Below are 16,818 nucleotides of genomic sequence, written 5' to 3' on the forward strand. Positions count from 1 at the left end.
CTTTCTCGGCCAATGCAGGGATCGAACACCCGACCTCCAGGCTAGAGAGCCAGCGTCTTAACCACCTAGCCACCGTGGATGTATAATGATCAATTTTTGAACAGTGATTGAGAAATAAATATCCAGTTACTAAATGCCTCTAAAAGATAATTTCTAATATGCACTTAAAACATCAAAAAAATAAAAGGAATACAAATAGATGATTACCATTTCCTGATAAAAGTACAATTTTCTGATAAAAAGTATGTGTACATTTAGTTATTTAGCAATCCCAATAACATTTATAAGGATTATTTACTGGATAATTGAGCCTACAGGGTCCACTTGTATTCAATCTGATATATGTACATATATAGTCATTTATTAGGATTATTTACTGGATAATTGAGCCTACGGTGTCCTTGACTTCAATCTGATATGTACATATAGTCATTTATTAGGATTATTTACTGGATAATTGAGCCTACGGTGTCCACTTGTATTCAACCTGATATGTACATTAGGATTATTTACTGGATAATTGAACCTATGGTGTCCACTTGACTTCAACTTGAAATGATTAATAAGAGTTACATCACATGACCGTTGTAATTTGAACATGTTCAATCTAGGATAGCCTTTAGAAGATGAGATGTATTCATATTCTATTCACATACCCACACTGTGTATTGGGTATACAATAGGGCTATTATTGGGGCCGACTAGACTAGAGGTATGTGTTTGACTCAGGCAAGTGTTAGAAGAAACATTGTATACAGTAGTGGGATATATTTCAGAAACCTGTTGACGCATCAATATCATCCGGTTAGCCTAATGCTGACACGTCACTAAACCCCATTTCATTTTATTTTACTCAATCAGTTACTAGAAATGAAATAAAATGGGTTTTGACGTCCGACTGGGCTATTAATGAAAACAGAGTTATTAGAGTATATCTGTTTATTTTGTTATAGAATAGGTCAGTTGTTAGAAACACTGGGTACGTTACAAGATCAACAAAATGAACATTATGGTTTTGTTCAAACTGTCGGAGAAGACCAGTAAGTTATTTTTGTATTTTTTCTTCACATTTTTTTTTGTATCTTTTCTTGTTTTAGAAAATATAGGACAAAATACTGGTTGTTTGGAAAGAATACTGAGTATTAAATTATTAAGGAAATGAGGTTTAACTTCCTACTGTTCTGTTCTGACTGGGCTAATGAAGACGGACATACGTCATGGTATATAACGTGCTATGGAGTACTCTTATAGCCAATTTCAACACCCAAGGGATCTTTCACGTGCATGTTAATGTGTACACCTCTGTTTTTTGTCCCAACTGAATAAACTATACATTGTCCCCTGCCTTGTCTTCTTTGATTGGTTTAAAGTGGCGATGTTTGGCTTCTTATATCTGTAATGGAGTCAAATGACATGGTTTCTATTTCCTGGGAGGGTTGGATGGTCGAATGGTTAGCACGCGCACGCTGTATCATACGGTCTGTCATTGAGTCAACTGGCGTAGTTTTTATTCCCCGGTTGTACGGGACAAGGAGTAGGGTCGCCTGTCCAACCTCGTGGGTTTTCTCTGAGTCACCCGGTTTCCTCCCACTGCTACAGACCCCTACGCGCAAGGTAATTATTGAAATAAAATTGAACCATGTGTTAGTCCCGAAATGACCTAGTTTGTGTCGAGTGGACATTAAACCCTATCTCTCTCTGATTTCCTGCTTGTATGTAAAGATAAGGGTTGCCTGTCACACCTAGTTTTCTCCTGTACCTTCAGTTTCCTCCTACTGCTAAAGACTCCTATATATGTGCAAGCAAGTTATTGAAATAAATTTTAGTCCCAAAATGACCTAGTTTGTGTCATAGAGAGGTTAAACCTCTCTTCTCTTCTCTCTCTCCCTTGCTTTATCTCTCTCTCTTGCTTTATCTCTCTCCTTCTCTCTCTCTCTCTCTCTCTCTTTTTCCTCTTCTCACTGCTAAAGACCTCCCTGTGCAGGCAAATTATTTAAATAAATGTGTTAGCCCCAAAATGACTTAGTTTGTGTTGAGTGGACATCTCTCTCTTTCTCTCTCTCCCTCCCCCCACCCCCCATTCAATTGAAAGTTTAAGGTTTTAAAGTTCCATCAAATGGTGTGTGATTGACATGTAATTTGACATCGATTAACAATATTTGATACCACATAATAATACCAAGAAGATAGTGGGATTGACATCATGCGCAGGTTCCCTGGTTCTTATAGTAAGGGGGTTGGATGGCCGAATGGTTAGCGCGTGCACGCTGTATCATAAGGTCTGTCATTGAGTCAACTGGTGTGGTTTCGATTCCCTGGTTGTACGCGACAAGGAGTGGGGTTGCCTGTCCAACCGCATGGGTTTTCTTTGGGTCCTCTGGTATCCTCCCACAACTAAAGACCCCAACGGGCAAGCGAATTATTGAAATAAAATTGAACCATATGTTAGTTCCGAAATGACCTAGTTTGTGTTTGTGGACGTTAACCCCTCTCTCTCTCCCCCCCTCTCTCATAGTTGTTTTGGAATTTGACAATATAGTCAAAGGGACACAACTCCATACAAGCGACCTTTGACATTGTATGAAATTATATAACCTAGAGGGCACTGTTGTAAAACAACATGGCAGTCTTCTTTCTAGTGACAAAATCCTGTTTGTATTTTACTCTAATGAGAACCCAAACAAGCCACATGGACATTCCATGAAGTCTACCAACATGTTGACTTCTTGGTCTAGAATCAAAGAAAAGGGTTTGAAGGGATATTTTCTCTCTAGTTCTGGTAAATATTCATTATTTAGAGGTAGAAGGATTATGAGTTGAGCAGGATGTTGTTTAATCTTCAGCCTACATGACTGCTAATAGTAGTTGTTGATTCCACCCACTTCCACCTCCCAAACTCTGGTATGAAAGGTGGCTGGATAAGCCAACTAGCACGGCAAGGCATTTTCCATTAGGTGGGCTGATTAGCCAACAACTAGGGACTAGTAGGGTTAGGCTGGTTTGAATTGAAGTGGTGGGCTGATTAAATAACACGGGAACTACCAAAGTTGGTTATGCTGATAAGATAAGTTTTTATTGGTTACATTGTATCTTAAAATCTCCATGGTAAACCTCATAAAAGAATACAAATCAACATTGAAATTAATGACAAAATATTTAGTGGTCTGCTTCCTATGTTGAAGTTAGAGTTAATCCCCCTGCTGTGTTCCTGTGGTGACAAGTATTTCCTTGTGACAACAACTGACTGTAGTATATATTTAGTAATTCAAGCTATATTTCCTATTTTTATGGTTTGTTTACCTTCATAGTTTTACTGAAGCTGATATTAATCTTGTTCCTAGAGTTATTCCCCCTGCTGAAGAAGAATTAATAGATGCCTCTGATCTACAGAGTGGCACAGCTGCATTTAGAGTTGATCATTTGACATATGGTCCACCGAAGTCATCAGTTATACTATGTAGAAGTAAGTTCAGTAGTTCTCGTCTTTATATGAAATTCGGCAATCATGATTGTCACTCTCTTAAAATATGATCGGATTTAAGGTTATCTTTACTTGATAAACAAGTACAACCGTACTGTGAACCAGAAAAAGAAATGAAATGGGATTTAACGTCTTACTGTTCTGCTCCGAACTGGGCTAATGAAGACGGGCATACGCCATACAGTGTGCTATGAGGGAAATTTTGCCCGGACAGCAGCACTACGGCCTACTCTTATATCGAATTCCAACTGTCAAGGGATCTTTTACGTGCACGCCAAAGTGTACACAAGGCCTCGGTTTTTCCGACCCATCCGATCGACTAGACAGCTGTCCTTGTCAGGCCCTCCGTCCTGCATCACCAGCTGTCTAGTTGATCGGATGGCCGAGTTCACATTGGCGTGCACATAAAAGATCCTGTTGCAGTTGGAATTTGAATAGGCCGTCACTCAAATTTGGGTTATTGCAAGGGAATTTAAGTTACATTGGTACTCTGTCAAATGGGCGTGAGGTCACATCGATTACCCAAGAATATTAGTTTGACAGTATTTTAGTTTGACAGTAGGAGAACATGAGTTCCCTCTAGGTACCATGTCAGTTTCCCATATTTTCCATGGCAGTTTCCCCCTGAGTACCATGACAGTTTCTCCAAGATATTATGAGCTTCCCTAATGAGTTACGCCAAGGTACTGTGATAGAGTAAAGTATAACTCTACATGTACATAAAACATTAATTGTGAAATATTATGTATTTAAAGTTTTATATATATTTTATTATTACTACACATGTTCATTTCATATATATATCTTTTATACATTGTTCAACATGTACTGTAATCTTTGTATATTCACTCTGGAAATAAACATACATGTTGAACAACCTCATCTGATTTAGAGACTAATTTATTTTTAGGATAATTGAGAACGAAACAGCCAAGGGAGTAAACAACCACCCCCAACCCTTACGTATTGTAGTAGAATCTTGCGAACAGGATTCCCTCAATATAGAACGCAAAAACGGCCCGTTCTCAGTACCATGACAGCTTGCCCCATGACGGTTTCCCCCTGGGTACCATGACAGTTTCTCCTCAGTTTTATGAGCTTCCCTAATGAGTTACGCCAAGGCACCATGACAGCTTCCCCCATGACGGTTCCCCCCTGGGTACCATGACAGCTTCCCCCATGACGGTTTCCCCCTGGGTACCATGACAGTTTCTCCCCAGTTTTATGAGCTTCCCTAATGAGTTACGCCAAGGCACCATGACAGCTTCCCCCATGACGGTTTCCCCCTGGGTACCATGACAGCTTGCCCCATGACGGTTTCCCCCTGGGTACCATGACAGTTTCTCCCCAGTTTTATGAGCTTCCCTAATGAGTTACGCCAAGGCACCATGACAGCTTGCCCCATGACGGTTTCCCCCTGGGTACCATGACAGCTTGCCCCATGACGGTTTCCCCCTGGGTACCATGACAGTTTCTCTCAGTTTTATGAGCTTCCCTAATGAGTTACGCCAAGGCACCATGACAGCTTCCCCCATGACAGTTTCCCCCAGTTACCAAGTCAGCTTCCCCATTTCACTGTGAGTTCCTCCCAGTTATTATGAGCCCCACCCCCCATAACAGTTACGCTGGGTACCGAGACAGCTTCCCACCATGAAAGTTACCCTGGGTACCGCGACAGCTTCCCCCATGACAGTTACCCAGCTAGTACTTGGGACAGTTTAAACTAATTTAATATTGTTTTGTTATTGTAGATTTAAGTTTTCAATTAGAATGCGGTGTAAATATACTGGTTACAGGTGATTCTGGCTGTGGAAAAAGTTCTTTACTACGTGTCATCAACCGATTATGGACGTCTGTAACAGGTAAATACAAACAATGTTGGCAGAAATCTATTTAAATAAATCTGATTCATTCTTTTGGAGATATTAAAATTCAGATGAACTTTGTTGACTAACACCGGAATGGAGTAGGGGACCTTCCTGTTAGCGAGGCAACATATTACTCAAGCCACGGCTGATCCCATATTGAAATGAAATGTGGTTTAACGTCCTACTGTTCTGCTCCGAATGGGCTAATGAAGCCGGGCATACGCCATACAGTGTGCTATGTGTCGAGTGGTCGTTAAATCCCATCTCTCTCACTCTCACTCGCTCTCTCTCTCACTCTCTCCTGCTGCTCTTAAGATTATATTTTTGAAATTGGGTTTGTGTGTGTGTATGGTGTGGTCTTCCTTCACCAAACATTACCAGGTCTAAAACAATGTTTATTTTGTTTCAGGACATATTGACAGTTTTTTACCAGCAGAAGCTAAAAGTATTTTATATTTACCCCAGAAACCCTATTTTACTAATGGTTCCCTCAGAGAACAGGTACCGCTAAATACTATATGTTACATGTTAGGATGGGGGTGGGGATGTTTAGTTACCTGATGGTTCCCTCAGAGAACAGGTACTGTTATATTTCACATGTTGGGTGGTTCGGGGTGGGGTGTTCAGTTACCTGATGGTTCCCTCAGAGAACAAGTACTTTTATATACTGTATGTTGGGTGGTTCGGGAAGGGGGTGTTCAGTTACCTGATGGTTCCCTCAAAGAACAGGTATCGTTATATACTACATTTTACATGTTGGGTAGGGGTGTTCAGTTACCTGATGGTTTTCTTGAGAACAGGTACCGTTATATACTATATTTTACATGTTGGGTCGGAGTGGGAGGGTTCAGTGACCTCATTTTGATTCTTATGTATAATAATGCCATCTGCTAACCCAGCTTTCCTTCTTTTGCTAAAGACCCCTATGTGCAAGCAAACCCGAAGATGTTCCGTGTGCTGGTCCCATAGTGACCTAGTTTGTGCAAAGTTGATATCTATCTCCATTTCTTTTTGAAAAATGAACTAATTGTCATTAAAAAAATGTACAACTTTTTGAATTTTATTACATAATAAATCAGTAATTGTATGGAATTATTTTCTCAATTTTGTAGATTATGTTTCCATTGACAGATGAAAATTTTGTACCAGGTAAAAAAAAAACATATTTTTGAAAATGTCTTATAAATGCATCCAGATTAGCGCTGGATGCAGGATGGAGGCATGACAGCTGTCTAGTCATTTGGATGGGATGGAAAACCGAGTTCCCATGTACACATTGGCATGCACATGAAAGATCCCTTGGCAGTTGAAATTTGATATAAGAGTAGGCCATAGCGCCGCTGCCCGGACAAAGTTTCCCTCATAGCACACTGTATGGCGTATGCCTAGTCAGAGCAGATCAGTGGGACATTAAACCTCATTTCATTTCATTTCATTGTTTGTACTATCATTGCCAGGGGCCTTATTTATGATAATATTTATGATAACTTAAACTAAAATATCTAAGGAGGTAGTCTTTTCATTAATTGAGATTTAAAATCCTAGTTCAATTTTTAGCTCTCGGCCAATACTGAGGCTGCATTCTTCTAATATTTAGAAGACTCTGTCATTAACATCACTCGCCTTGTATATCAAAAGCTATGTCAAATGTGTTTCCTTGTAAACGCAAAATTCTCAGTCTTAAGAATGCACTGGAAACAAAATGAAATAAAAGTAGTAGGATGAGTTTAGTTTTACCTCTCTCTCTCTCTCTCTCTCTCTAAAATATTATTTTTAATATATTTCATGTTTTATTTTTTCAGGTGATGATAAAATGTACGACTATTTAGATAAAGTTGGTTTAAAGGGTGTGGTAGAAAGAACAGGTGGTTTGGATGCAGGTCAGGATTGGAATTGGTAAGTTAATAGATATAAACTGGAGAAATCTGTCTGTTTAATGTCGGGATATAAGGCACCAGTCACAGATTTAGACATAAATTACCACAAAACTGGTTGCACAGGTGTGACATCACAAGTTTCAGGGAATTAATGGAGGTTGTCTCATGACATGGAGCCACAGTGGCTAGGTGGTTAAGACGCTGGCTCGCTAGCCCAGAGGTCAGGTGTTCGATCCCTGCATTGGCCGAGAAAGTCATCGGGATTTTCCGATGTGGTTTCCCCTTGTCAGTGGTGCAGAACGGAGAGCCTGACAAGGACAGCTGTCTAGTCCTTCGGATGAGACGAAAAACAGGTCCCGTGGAGATATTGGAATGCACATAAAAGATCCCCTGGCAGTTAGAATTCGATATAAGAGTAGGCGATAGTGCTGCTGCCCGGGCAAAATTTCCCTCATAGCACACTGTATGGCATATGCCCGTCTTCATTAGCCCAGTATAGGAGCAGAACAGTAGGACGTTAAACCCCATTTCATTTCATTTCTCTTATGACATGCTTATTTTCATTCTATAGGTCAGAGTTTTTATATGCCCACATTTTCATGTGGACAGATAATTTTCGTCATCCCTGTCCGTCTGGACGTCCACAATTTGTTTGTGGACACTCTACAGGTCACAATTTTTATTTGATTTTGAGAAAACTTTAAATATATCAGACCGTAACTCCATGGATTATAGCCCTTTGTTATCAAAAGTTTGTGCCACTGAGTTCTTGCCCCTTTGATTAAACAACATCCTGTGCTGCTTCCTTTCAAAAGGGGGGGGGGGGCAAATGGTTAGCACATGCGTGCTGTATCACACGGCCTGTCATTTGAGTCAACTGGCGTGGTTTCGAATCCCTGGTTGTACGTGGCAAGAAGTAGGGTCGTCTGTCCAACCTCTTGGGTTTTCTCCGGGTCCTCCGGTTTCCTCCTACTGCTAAAGACCCCTACGCGCCAGCGAATCATTGAAATAAAATTAAACAATATGTTAGTCCGGAAATGACCTAGTTTGTGTCGGGTGGACGTTAAACCCCATCTCTCGCTCTCTTGCTTCCCTTCAAACGGGTATTTTTCTAGCTGAGATGAGCTTTCATTATGCTACATTCTGTCACATATATTCTCTTATTTCAGGTATAATGAACTGTCACCAGGAGAGATGCAGAGATTATCATTTGTTAGATTATATTATCATAAACCACCTTTTGCAAGTAAGTTAGAAAAATATTCACTCATACTTTCCATTAATATGTCTGTCATTGAGTTGAGTGAAGTGGTTTCAATTCCCGGCTTGAAGGTGACAAGAAGTAAAGTTGTCTGTCCAACTGTAGGTGTTCTCTCCAGTCTGTCATTGAGTCGAGTGAAGTGGTTTCAATTCCCGACTTGAAGGTGACAAGAAGTAAAGTTGTCTGTCCAACTGTAGGTGTTCTCTCTGGTTTCCTCCCACACCTATGTACAACCGAATTATTCAAATAAAATGTAACCATATGTTAGTCTTGAAATTACCTAGCTTGTATCAAGTGGATGTTAGTCCCAAAATGACCTAGTTTGTGTAAAGTGGCTGTTAAACCCCATCTCTCTCTCTCTCCCTCTCTCTCTCTCTCAGGGGGGTGGATGGACGAGTGGTTAGCACCCTGGTTAGCAGGTGCGTGCTGTATCACAAGGCCTGTCATTGAGTCAACTGGCATGGTTTTGAATCCCAAGTTGTACGTGACAAGGAGTAGGGTCGCCTGTCCAACCTCGTGGGTTTTGTCCGGGTCCTCCAGTTTCCCCCCCCCACTGATAAAGACCCCTACGCGCCAGCGAATCATTGAAATAAAATTAAACCCTATGTTAGTCCCGAAATGACCTAGTTTGTGTCACGTTAAACCCTATCTCTCTCTCTCTCTCTCTCTTTCTCTCTTGCTCTCAGACAAGCTGCAGTTAAGACAAAGCTGATGTGTGGGCGTATCCCACACTTTTCATTGCTATCTTCTATATTTCCCTCTTGTATTTTTGAAATAAGTAAAATATATTATTTTATTTTATTGTAGTTTTAGATGAGGCTACATGTCAGGTGAATCATGATATGGAAGATACACTCTATACATTCTGTGCTGAATTAAACATCATCGTCTTAAGTGTTGGTCATCGAAGCAGTGTGAGAAAATATCACGATTTAGAACTAAGGCTAGATGGTGTGGGCGGCTGGTCCTTGACTCCAATAACAGACGATGTGATAAATCCATGAAATATTACCCTAGCCAGGAAATATTGTCAGGTATAAATACAGGCTTGATCTAGCGCAATTTCCTCTAGTTGGGTGTCCTGACGCAAATTTATAAATACTGGCTGGATCATCTAGCGTGATTCCTCTAGTTTTTGTCTGACGCAAATTTATTTTTGTTCATCTAGTTAATCCATGTCTCACACAACAGTTACGAAATGTCAGGTACAACTTCAGCAGGGACTACCATTTTGTCAGTCACTAATTTGTCTTCAAACAATCATGTGACTTCTCGACATCAGTAGTGATTGGCTAATGAATTCAACAAATGGGCGAATGCTTTAATTTGCTGAACCTGGCAAACGTGGTGAACAAAATTTCGGCCCAATATATCAAACATGTTTGTTCCTAGGAAAATTTCGACTAATATATAGTCAAGCAGTAGTAAGAAGTTTTATTTTAATCCCTTCAAGTGCCTGTGCCATTACAGTATTATGAATATGTGTTGACTTCCATTTTTGTTTTGGGTTTGTTTAATAATTTTGTTAATGCATTGTTCTTTATTGTGTACCGTAAATACCCAATAGAAACACACCTATTCCAATCATTCAAAGACATTGTCTGTTTAGTTAAGACACATTTATATATGCCAAAAATATCATTTGAAAATATATTGTTGTCACCCTTGTCTGTCTGTCCTCAATTTTTTTATAACTGCTTTATAGGTCAAAATTTGAGGGGGGTTGGATGGCGGAATGGTTAACACGTGCGTGCTGTATCATTAGGCCTGTCATTGAGTCAACTGGTGTGGTTTTGAATCCCCAGTTGTACGTGACAAGGATTAGGGTCGCCTGTGCAACCTTGTAGGTTTTCTCTGGGTCCTCCGGTTCCCTCCCACTGCTAAAGACCCCTAGGCGCAAGGGAATTATTGAAATAAATTTAAACCATATGTTAGTCTGTGACCTAGTTTGTGTGAGTGGACATTAAACCCCATTTCTCTTTCTTTCTATTAATATGTTAGCGCATTACTCATGGAGATGATATTAAGGAAATTTGTGTGAGTGGACGTTAAGCCCCATCTCTCTCTCTCTAAATTTTGAGACCTGCAATTTTTTAGACCTTTTTCGATCTTCATTAGCTCGGTTGGTGCAGAAGTTTTGGGGTTTTTTTTGCACCTACTTAAATTGTTGAGCTAGCTTGAAGCAGGAACTGTCATGAAACTAATTAATTCAAGTATGAGTGACCACGAAAAACTTGGCATGACAGTCTGATTAAAACACAGATCCTATTTCATTTCGCTTTTTAAGGTTCAAAATTTCGTTTTTACTTGTCTTTACTACTACACTAGGATCTGGAAGTATTGTTATGCAACTCACATTCTGGTAGATCTAAGGTATTAGTCAATGAAACAGTCTATTGGCATGTGTTATTTGTGTGTGTTTAAGGGAACTGTGGGTCAACATTCGGAGCAAAGACAAAACAAAAGTTGTATTCCCAAATACCCACTAGAAACATCAATGCTGATTGGTTAATCAAATGTTTGATGCCAAGGGTCAAATGCCGCTCATATTACCCCTGACGCGACCTCCCATGACAATGGGTAAGATCTTCATGCAAGCCATTAAAAGTATAAAAAACGAAACAAAGTGTATAGATCTGTATTTTGATCAGATTGTTTGGTGGGAGTACTTTTTATTATTGATTATTTTTTTTAATTCTTGACTTTTCTTTTTATTGTATGTATTAAGATATTAAGTTGTTAGATTAAGATTTTAATTCCCTATCTCTTGCACATAACCTATTTCGTTTGTGGTAGGGACTGTGCCTGTTCACTTGGCAAATTCTGGTACCCTACATCTAGAGTAGACTGTATGATGGTAAGTAATATGTACCTACACCCATATAATTGTGATGAGGCTATCGTTTTACTTATTAGGAAAACTTACCGCTTCTGGAAAGAAGTTCTAAAAATGGCATTGTTCAAAGAGTGTGTAGAGTTTTTTAATGCAAAGTTGTCTTTTGTTTTTTTAAAGAAAATTGAATAAACTTGAAGGAAAAACAGCTTCAGATATTGAAATCTTTGTATGATAAGACACTCTTCACAGCCATCATCATGGGTGACGCCATTTTGTAATCCAGGAACTTGATAGTAGTTCCAATGGCTGAATTCATACAGCCGAGACTAGATGTAGGGTACCAGAGTCTGTTAAGGTTTGCCGAGTGTTCTCGTTCACTACTAGATAGAAGACCATTAACCCGTTAACTGTGTAGTTTTTAAAACCTTAACTACCCCCTATTGTGTAATTAATTTGACGAAAAACGTCATTTTTGGACCTTTTTATTCCCGAAAAAAAAATGATAGTAGTCTGAAACCATATTAAAACTAACGGTAAATAGAGTTGTCGCCCTTCAATTAGATTTCCTCGACCAGGCGTAATATAACGTCCTACACATCCTGTGATCGTATGTTCGAAGAATAGGTTGGGGAAAATACCTCCAAGGCGTTATATTACGCCCTACACACGGTGAGTGGCAGTTGTCCAGGACAATATATAACGTCCTACGCAGTTAACGGCTTAAGGATCTTTCAGGCCTTGTGGGGGATGGACTCTTGGGGATATTGTGTAACAAGTCGTTCAGATGACCTCTGTAAAATTCCCCCTATCCCATTGCCTCCACATTTTCCATTTTACATGTGACAAATTTAAATTTTTAAAAAATATATATAATTAAAATGACCGTGCTAAATTGTCCAAGAGACATTAACCATCTTTCCCATCAAATCTGTACCTCGCTACAGACTAATATGGACATATAATTCCTGGTTCTAGTAACAATTACCATAGCAACATGCACCAAAATATGCAATGTTGCCACACTTTAATAACTTAGAGTTGTCTTTTATGTTGATATCTGCTCCTGCTGGAATGAAATATTCCTCTGTCGTGTCTGCAAACGAAAAAAAAAAAAAAAAATGAAATATAAGATTAGATATAATTGATTTTGTTCAAGACTCTGGTTTGAACGTAGATTTACTACAGCACAGTATTGGTGTCTCAGGAATGATTCTTCTTCTGTCAAACTCTTGATGTCTCAGAAAATATTCTTCCTTTGTCTAACAAGTTATTTGTGAACTGTGGCAAGATTTCTTCCTTTGTCTAACAAGTAAATGTGAACTATATTCTACTGTGGCAAGATTTCCAAATTTAAAAGTGATAGTTATTGTTGGAATATATTCTACTTACAAAATTTACCTGGGATAAGTTTTGAACTCTTCAAAATATCAGTTCCTAATTGTGTACTACATATTCTACTGTTTCTAGCTTATCAAATCTACCTGCACAGTATAATATAAGAAGAGTCCAGGAGAAGAACGATCTAAGTCACATTTTTGTCTTTTCGCATAAACGGCAAAACAGACTCTTGGACGAGAATGCTTGACGCGAACAGAACAACGAGTTGGTTTAATTACAACTTCAAAATGATGTTTAATACGAATCGTAATTACCAGTACAATAACTGACTTCCACTTTTCAGTCACATTAAGGTAAAATAAAGGGTACGATGGAATTATTTGTCTGGGAGGCCATTTCAGAAGGGCCTTGGTTCGATGTGAATCTGATCGTTTTTACCTGAAATTGATTGTTCCACAGAAAGCTTATAGAATTTGCTACTAGATGGCGCCATTAACTGGAGTTTGTTGAACAAGTAACTTAGATCATTTTTCCTCGGGGCTCTTCATATTGTTATTATCACTGCAATCTGATGTGTCTCGGTTACCATATCAAATCTACCTGCCAGGTGTAACATATTGTTATTATCACTATATCTCTGCAATCTGATGTGACTTGGTTACCATATCAAATCTACCTGCCAGGTGTAATATATTGTTATTATTACTATCTCTGCAATGTCTCCATACCGATATGTCTCGTTTACCATATCAACAAGTGATGAGTTATATTTATCTCTACTGTTGAAATATCTATACCTAGTTCTAATATGAATTCTTCTGTGTCTATAAATGATGAGGGGGGTTGGATGGCCGAATGGTTAGCCGGCGCGCGCTGTATCATAAAGTCTGTCATTGAGTCAACTGGTAGGGTGACCCACCATAAATAAATATCTCCATATATCTCGACAATTACGCCACAATATTTATATATATGCCAAGCCTCAAATCAGTTTTACACAATTATAGTCACTAAATAAACGATCATGTTGTACTTAATAAGCTATGACCATTAATCATGTATAAATAATAGACTGAAAACTGGTTCCAAGAGTCGTCCATAACATCCAGACACTTTTGAGTAAAAGATAGGTTACGTGCCCTTGTTTTGAAATTAGTCTCGCTTAACCAGTATATCGACCATTCTACGTCTGATTGACAGGTCGGGATACTCAAGACTACTTTTTTACGAAACGTAACAGAAAGCTAGAACAAGAAATTGAATTTAGAAATAAGCACGTTAGGTAGCTCAACAATCGTTTTAAGAAGCTTGTAAAAGTAAAATGAAACTACTGCTAGTATCATGTTCCTGCCTAACCCGAGTGATTCAGAGATATTATTTGTACTAAACCAAAAGATGCCGCTCTTAACGGTACAGTTAATGATAAAGCGATTTAAAAAATGAAACGAACGTAATTTCTAAATCTGCTGTAATAACCAAGAAGCTTAATTTAACTGCTATTCAAAATCGTCAACAATAAATTTTTTACGGCTGTAATAGTTGATAGATTTGTAGAGAATTGCACGTGCCATGGCTATTTATAGTATCATACTGTCAGAAAGTTGGTCTCGGCACGGCGAATGTGCACGCTTCAGTGGTAGTCTCGAACTATCAGCGGTGGACTGTATTTCTGTGAGTACATGGGTCACCCTACAACTGGCGTGGTTTCGAATCCCCGGTTGTACGTGACAAGGAGTAGGGTCGCCTGTCCAACCTCGTGGGTTGTATGTAAATAAAAGTGAACCATGTGTTAGTCCCGAAATGACCTAGTTTGTGTCGAGTGGACGTTAAACCCCATTTCTCTCTCTCTATAAATGATGAGTTATTTTTAACTCTCTTTTTTTTTTGTCTACACCCAGTGCAATTAAATATTCTACTGTGTCAAGATTTTAAAAAAAATGCATGAATTAAGAATTATTTTTTACTCTATTTTTTACGTATACACCCAATAACGAATCTCATGAGACAAGTTATTTTGAACTCCTATTCTAGTAAATATTCTACTATGTCGAGATTAACTAGTTTCCATATGACGAGTTATTTTGAACTCCTAGTTGTAGTAAATATTCTACAGTGTCAAGATTACCAAATCTACGACTGATAGTTATTTTGAACTCGTCTGTTGTCTTGTTTACCAAATAAACCTGCCCGGTGTAAAATATTTTTATTATTACTAGCTCTATCTATATTCTGCTTTGTCTAGATCGACAAGACATGAGTTATTTTGTCTAGGTCGACAAGTCATGATTTACTTTGTCTAGATCGACAAGTCATGAGTTATTTTGAGATATAAGATATTCTATTGCCTCAAGATTACCAAATCTCAATATGATGTCTTCAAAATAATATGAAAAAAAAAAAGAAAAATGTTATATAGTAAAATTGTGGAAAGCTACAAATTCTGCATATGTATAAAGTTGCTCTCCTTAAAATCATTCTTCTCCTAAACATCCTTCCCTCCTAAAATCCGTCTCGTCTCCAGAAAAGTTTGCACTAAGGAAACTGGTAGGAAAATCACCTAAATCAGTAATGGTTTCCTGAGTTTCTTTAGGAAACATCTTAGCTGCATTTATGTCACACTTTTCAGTGTTAAATTTATCTTTGATATTTTTTTTATTTCTTCCTAAATGGACCAAATACTTTCCGAGGGCCTTTACACAAGAACAGACTGATACTGAGGTTTCTCTTTAGTTATACATATTTCCATGGTGCATCTATGTGTATCTAGCACTAATTTCTATCAGATTCATTCAATATCAAATCTTTGTTTAAAAATCGTTTAAAATGATCAAAAATCTTGTAATTTGTACTTGTACTATCAGACTTATTTCTTATTGTGTTTGTTTCTTCGTGATCGTAACAAGACTACAGCATCAATGGTTTTACAAATTTATTGTGAAGCTGTAATGGCTTTGAAGGTTCCTTGTGTCATGTAAATCACTTTCAGAGACAGTACCGAATAAAAAAATTTAAGGCCTTCCCTACAATAAGAACAAGAGAACGTTTTCGCCTAGTTCCGGTATACAACGTTAGTAAATTTCCTACAACATCTAATATGTCATAGTGTGCATCCGTTAAAGTCATAATTTCCTCTTTTAATCGAAGTAACGTTGTCCTAAAATCCTGAGTCTGTTGTCGTTAAAGTCATAATTTCCTCTTTTAATCGAAGTAATGTTTTCTTAAAATCCTGAGTCTTTGACGTATTATATTTACTTAAAATGTCTTGTGAAACATCAAGGCTGCGAGTAACACCTGTGGTCAACTTCCTAAGAAAAACAGCAAACGGTCGAAGATTACGAACCAGCATAATGAACCATCTTGATCGTGTTGTTTCTATTTTATTCACAGGCCTAAACAAAACATTTTCCTTAATTAATACCCCCTTCTTTGGTTCAACACAAATAATATTTAAAAAAAGTGAAAATGTTAATTTCATGGTGACAACCACCGCTCCCTATATGTCCTATAAGAAATAAAAATGAAACATGTAACATACAACTGCGAGGTTTCCTAACATTTTATTTTATTTTAAATCAAACCAATCAGTGAACGAACTCGTATATCATTACGGCCACACACAAGCCCAAATGGTTGCCTATGGCAACGTTCACTGTGTTTAAAAATCTTCCTGGTTTTAACTTTCTGGTGGCACCAGTTACACGGCCATCTCCTCGCAGAGGTTTTACGGACAATGAAAAAGAACCCATAGACAGGTAAATACCCCTTACAGTCTTAACAACGCAGAAACTGAGTCTGGTGTGTATACATTAAGCCCGACATTTTCTTCCTTTATCCAGTAGCTAATCCTGGCTGTGGATATTGCCTAAAAAAAAACAAAAAACAATGTTTTCTTTTTTTTTTCTTTTTTTTTTTCACTCTAACTCAAATCATCTCAGTTAATTAATCATTAACATTAGAAAATCAAATACTATAGCATACTGGCAATAAGTTTTAACAACTGTTTCGGCGATTTTTCAGATTTTAATTTACCATCGCTTTTTATATCGCATTATGTCGCGTTCATCAGAGGTATCACTTCTACTTGATGGCAAACTATTCGTGTCCTTTACATTTTCATTAACTTGATCATTACGAGCCCTCAGACGCTTGGACAATTC

The 16,818-nt window shown here is 38.3% G+C and overlaps 1 protein-coding gene across 1 annotated transcript; it reads left to right on the forward strand.

The window, feature by feature from the left end:
* The first annotated feature begins 555 nt into the window (after nucleotides 1-555).
* LOC126822689 (lysosomal cobalamin transporter ABCD4) lies at nucleotides 556-16,505 on the forward strand. The gene is made up of 8 exons (XM_056101105.1): nucleotides 556-1,040; nucleotides 3,342-3,463; nucleotides 5,233-5,343; nucleotides 5,759-5,850; nucleotides 6,462-6,498; nucleotides 7,152-7,245; nucleotides 8,396-8,472; nucleotides 9,295-16,505. The coding sequence occupies exons 1-8, from the start codon at nucleotides 910-912 to the stop codon at nucleotides 9,489-9,491; spliced, it is 861 nt and encodes a 286-aa protein (XP_055957080.1). The 5' UTR covers nucleotides 556-909; the 3' UTR covers nucleotides 9,492-16,505.
* Nucleotides 16,506-16,818: the final 313 nt, after the last annotated feature.

This window comes from Patella vulgata, chromosome 5, assembly GCF_932274485.2.
Source record: "Patella vulgata chromosome 5, xgPatVulg1.2, whole genome shotgun sequence".
Lineage (NCBI taxonomy): Eukaryota > Metazoa > Mollusca > Gastropoda > Patellidae > Patella > Patella vulgata.

What these genes read in the sequence shown, in the direction of transcription:
- LOC126822689 (XM_056101105.1), top strand. Translation starts at nt 910, where the DNA reads ATGAAAACAGAGTTATTAGAGTATATCTGTTTATTTTGTTATAGAATA. An exon ending in ATTATGGACGTCTGTAACAG is followed by an intron (nt 5,344 to 5,758) that starts GTAAATACAAAC and finishes ATTTTGTTTCAG; the next exon opens with GACATATTGACAGTTTTTTA. An exon ending in AGATGAAAATTTTGTACCAG is followed by an intron (nt 6,499 to 7,151) that starts GTAAAAAAAAAA and finishes TTATTTTTTCAG; the next exon opens with GTGATGATAAAATGTACGAC.